Below are 5,052 nucleotides of genomic sequence, written 5' to 3' on the forward strand. Positions count from 1 at the left end.
AGGTATTCGTAATTATATCAAACCTCGTGAAAGTCATTGTAATTTACCCTAATTAATTTAGTAGAATCAAAATAAATGAAATTTTTAAAAAGACATTCTTATTTTAAAAATAATAATAATAGTAATCATCATCATGATCTAGTCAAACTAAGGGAAATTTGAGCATCTCTCATGAGAATATTCCCATCATAGCTCTCAAAAACTTGGTTGGTACAATGTAATTATAAAACTTTACTACATCACCACATTTTCATCCATCTTTGCCTTATGTTTACTCATTCACTATAAAAAAGAAATTATTCAATAGTAAAAATAAAAAATGGGAAAAATGCAACCAACCCTCTTGTGATATCGTAATTGAGCAAATTATTCTCTTATGAAAAAACAAATAGCGATTTACCTCCCTATATTTTTCAAAATACAACAATTTACTCCCATATGATTTTTAAAATGATAAGGAGGCATTTTAAAAAATACAAGGGGTAAATTTCTATATTTTTTTCATAAAGAGGTAATGTGCTCATTTTCAATATCACAGGGGGATAAATTGCTATTCACCCAATAAAAAAATAGATAATATCAAACTAATTAATAAATAAAATTTTAGTTGCTAATACACAGTATTTATTATAAAAAATTTATTTGGCAGTGGAAATTTAGTAGTTAACGAATTCAGCAATAAAATATTTAAAATATAAATTAATAATAAAAAAATTAACTCAATATTAATTTTCTATCAATCTGTTTTTAGTCAACGTCCAAACATGGTCGGCCACAACGAGAAATCAAGCAAGAAGAAACAGAAAGAAGCACACACTCATTATCTCGCATGGAGTACTATACCATTTCCTTACTTCTTACAACCATGATCATGGCTGCCGCATCGTCACAGCATGTTCCGACAACCTTGGAAGGCCCTTTCGAGCCCGTGACTCGCCGTTTCGACCCGTCGCTGCGCCGTGGCAGCCAGGACTTGCCCATGGATCATCCCAGACTCACCAAAAATGTGACCTCAAACTTCCCCGAACAGATCGCTCTTGCCTTATCCACTCCGACCTCAATGTGGGTTTCTTGGCTCACTGGTACTAAATATTTCCCCTTTCTTTTTTTTTTGAATAATTAAAGATATTAGTCTTGATTTCCTGTTTTTCTGAATTATTTTTAATTTGAAAAAAAGGGGATTCGCAGATTGGAGTTAATGTAACCCCAATTGATCCGACGGCTGTGGGTAGTGAAGTTTGGTATGGGAAGGAAAGTGGAAAGTACAGTGAAAAAAGAAGTGGGGTTTCTGTGGTTTACAGTCAGTTGTATCCGTTTGAGGGGCTCTGGAATTACACCTCCGGCATCATTCATCATGTTAGGATTGATGGTAAATTTCCAGCTTAACAATTTAGTTTGATTTTCTCATGTGTTTCATTGCTTGAATATGTATTCTTGATATTACTTTGTTCAGATGGTCGAAATTAGATTATCAGAAACAAGGCACAGTCATGATGGGATTAGTAATGTTAATTGGCTTTAATATATTTTTGGTCATGTAATTTTGGCACTTCGTTCTTTTGATCCTTAATTTTTTAGGATTCAAAAGAGCTCGGTAATGTTTTTGACACTTTGCATTTTTGGTCATTTCGGTGCTGAACTTTGCAAAAGTCATCGGAATTAATCATATGCGCCTCACGTGGTTCGTTTAAATTGGGACTTTTGTGCTAATTGGTTCACTATTGCCAATATGGATGAAAAATTAAAAAACAAAGGACGTGTCCCATGATTAATTCAACTTTTGCAAAATTCGGCACTAGAAAGACCAAAATTGCGAAATGTCAAGAAGTTATTGGATTCTTTTGCAGCTCCTAGAAAGATAAAAGATAAAAATGCCAAAATCATGCTGAGCACATGATTTATTTCCGCAACTTTTGCAAAATCTGGTTCAGGACCAAAATCACGAAATGTTAAAAAGTTATAGGACTATTTTGCAATCCTAGAAAGATAAAGGATTAAAATATCAAAAATGTCAAAATTATAGGACCAAAAATATATTTAAGCATATGTTCATTTATGTCAAAGAAACCACAGGACTGTTTGCAATAGTTTTAGGGAATAGTATAATTTGAGTCCTGCTGTAAGTATGAATGTGATAATTTTAGTGTTGTACGATTCAATTTGTCAATGTTATCTTGTAGAAGTTTCGTACATTGAGGCAAAAACAGTAAGAATTTGCTGAAATGGCTAGAATAGTATATCCAATTAAGCATGTCATGTTCACTTTTCCGGCCATTGTAGCAAATTCCCACCATTTTTTTCCTAAATGTATGAAACTTTTAAATGTGTGTGTAAATGAAACTTTTGCGGCCATTGTATCCTTTTGTGGCCATTTATAGTGGTGTTCGGAGTTTTATAATGTGGTAGGGCGTATATATTTATTGTATGATTTATGTAGAAAAAATGCTTTTATACCCTTGTGAATAATTCAATATTATTAATATGATTAAATGCAATTTACCACTGTGAAATGTGAAATGAGCAAAAAAAAACCCCTCATGAAAGAAGAATATAGAGGATATCATTTTCCAAAACACAAGGGGTAATTTGGTATTTTTTTTTTCACGAGGTTTTCTTTACTCATTTCTCATATCACAACCGGTCTGCCAGTAAATTACATTTTGCCCATTATTAATATATCCATCACACACCTTTTAACATTGGGATTTGATGAACATAGATTGTCAAATTGCAAGACTTTATATAGCTGTCTAAGTATACATACACAGTCGAGATGTTCTGTAGACACTCTGAAGGTTCTTGTAGTTTGTCCGATTGTAGTAAGATACTGGAAGAGTGACCAAGGTTGAGGTTTCCTCGTAGGCCTTGAACCCGAAACAAAGTATTATTACAAGTGCGGAGATAGTTCTTTAGCTGCAATGAGCGACGAGCTTGTGTTTCAGACGCTGCCATTGCCCGGCTCCGGAAAGTATCCTCCACGTATAGCATTCGTTGGAGATTTAGGCCTCACAAGCAACTCAACGACCACCATCAATCATCTCATCACGAATGACCCTTCGATGGTTGTGATGCTTGGAGACTTGACTTATGCTAATCAGTATCGCACCACCGGAGGGAAGGGAGCTTCTTGCTACTCCTGTGAGTTTCCTGATTCACCTATCCGAGAAACGTATCAGCCGAGATGGGACGGATGGGGAAGGTGAAATCGCCTCGTCCTTTTGGATCTTTGCTACATAAAAAAGTTTACTAACATCTTTTGGAGCTCATAAGCTTTCTTCCTAAAAGTTTCATTAACAGTTTGTTACATCTTGTAATTTGTCAATTATCTTATAAGATACCTTGAGAAGATTATAAGCTCACCAGAACGCCCTCTTACAATTGCATTGAGATTTGCTTGTCTGCCTTTAACTAATCAAAACAACTAAAATTCCAGGTTCATGCAGCCGCTAACGTCAAGAGTTCCTATGATGGTGATAGAAGGGAACCACGAAATCGAGCCTCAGGTTGATAACATTACGTTCTTATCTTATACAACAAGATTTTCAGTTCCTTCAAAGGAGTCTGGTTCTGACAGTAACTTCTACTACTCGTTCGATGCTGGAGGTGTACATTTTATCATGTTGGGGGCGTATGTCGACTACAATCAAACAGGTGATTGATTCACAAGTTGCAAGTATTTGCATTTTCACAGTATTTCAAGAGACAGGATCTGTCCCGAGTAACGGAGGCTGAATTACAGGCATTTGTATACTCACTTGTTAAGGTGCTCAGTATGGGTGGCTGGAGAAAGACCTCCGAAATATAGACCGCAACACGACTCCGTGGCTAGTTGCTGCCTGGCATCCGCCCTGGTACAATAGCTATTCATCGCACTACCAGGAATTTGAGTGCATGAGACTGCAAATGGAAACACTTCTCTATCAATATGGAGTTGACATTGTCTTTTCCGGTCATGTACGTAAATAATATGGTATTCGATTTTCCTAGATATAGAGTATTAGAAGCTATTTTTATTTTGTCGCTGAAAAGTGTTAATTTCATTCATGTGTTGGAGTTTGGAGCCTAAACCAATATTACATTTTTATGGCATTCTCTTTGTAATTTAATGTTGTTTCACCGTCAGTTTGATTTAGAAAGTGTTGTTGGTGGATGGCAGTTTATTTAGCTAGCGACTAAAGCACATTAGGTGCGTGTGTATAATTAATTTTGACGGAATTCATCTTGCAATTTCTGAGATCCTGAAGACAAGTAACCTCGTTGTCCTTGCAGGTTCACGCATACGAGCGGATGAATAGAGTCTACAACTATACGCTGGATTCGTGTGGGCCGGTGTACATAACAATTGGAGATGGTGGTAACATCGAGAAGGTTGACGTTGATCATGCAGACGAAGTGGGGAAGTGCCCCTCTGCCGCTGACAATACACCCGAATTCGGAGGCATATGTCACATGAACTTCTCATTCGGACCTGCAAAAGGCAAATTTTGCTGGGACAGACAACCTGATTGGAGTGCCTACCGAGAGAGCAGCTTTGGACATGGCATACTTGAGGTAATGAAATATGTTCGTGTGAGTTGGCAGAATTACTGCAATGCCGTGAATTCTGATACGTGTGTTGTTGAACTGTGTATGCAGGTTGTGAATTCAACATATGCACTTTGGACATGGCACAGGAATCAGGATATCTACAAAGAACACAGCCATGGTGATCAAATTTACATTGTTCGCCAACCTGAGTTTTGTTCCATCTACTTATAGATACAAAATCTCTCTGCAAAAAGAGGGCAATACGACTCTTGACATTTTTGAAGTTAAGGGTTTGCTTTGCCCTTTTTTTGCCCTCCTATTCTAAGAAGGATCAATGTTGGTTCCCCAACTACCCTCCAAGTGACTGAAATCCATGACCAAAGTCATAGGTGCAAGGTGCACTCGCCAACATTTGCCCTTTTATTTGTTCAGGAGTCACAATGCATTCTTTTCTTTTGTTTGAGATCTTTTGCCTAATATTATTTTTACAAGGGCCTTCTTATGTTTAACCAATAAACATATGTA

At 36.7% G+C, this 5,052-nt stretch overlaps 1 protein-coding gene across 1 annotated transcript; it reads left to right on the forward strand.

The window, feature by feature from the left end:
- On the forward strand, positions 763-4,758 carry LOC105158726 (purple acid phosphatase 23). The gene is made up of 7 exons (XM_011075566.2): positions 763-1,082; positions 1,178-1,369; positions 2,863-3,199; positions 3,434-3,651; positions 3,764-3,954; positions 4,270-4,551; positions 4,636-4,758. Exons 1-7 carry the CDS (start codon positions 830-832, stop codon positions 4,756-4,758), a joined length of 1,596 nt encoding a protein of 531 aa, XP_011073868.1. The 5' UTR covers positions 763-829.

Source organism: Sesamum indicum, linkage group LG3 (assembly GCF_000512975.1).
Source record: "Sesamum indicum cultivar Zhongzhi No. 13 linkage group LG3, S_indicum_v1.0, whole genome shotgun sequence".
Taxonomy (NCBI): domain Eukaryota; kingdom Viridiplantae; phylum Streptophyta; class Magnoliopsida; order Lamiales; family Pedaliaceae; genus Sesamum; species Sesamum indicum.

What these genes read in the sequence shown, in the direction of transcription:
- LOC105158726 (XM_011075566.2), top strand. Translation starts at nt 830, where the DNA reads ATGGAGTACTATACCATTTCCTTACTTCTTACAACCATGATCATGGCT. An exon ending in GTGGGTTTCTTGGCTCACTG is followed by an intron (nt 1,083 to 1,177) that starts GTACTAAATATT and finishes TTTGAAAAAAAG; the next exon opens with GGGATTCGCAGATTGGAGTT. An exon ending in ACATTGTCTTTTCCGGTCAT is followed by an intron (nt 3,955 to 4,269) that starts GTACGTAAATAA and finishes TTGTCCTTGCAG; the next exon opens with GTTCACGCATACGAGCGGAT.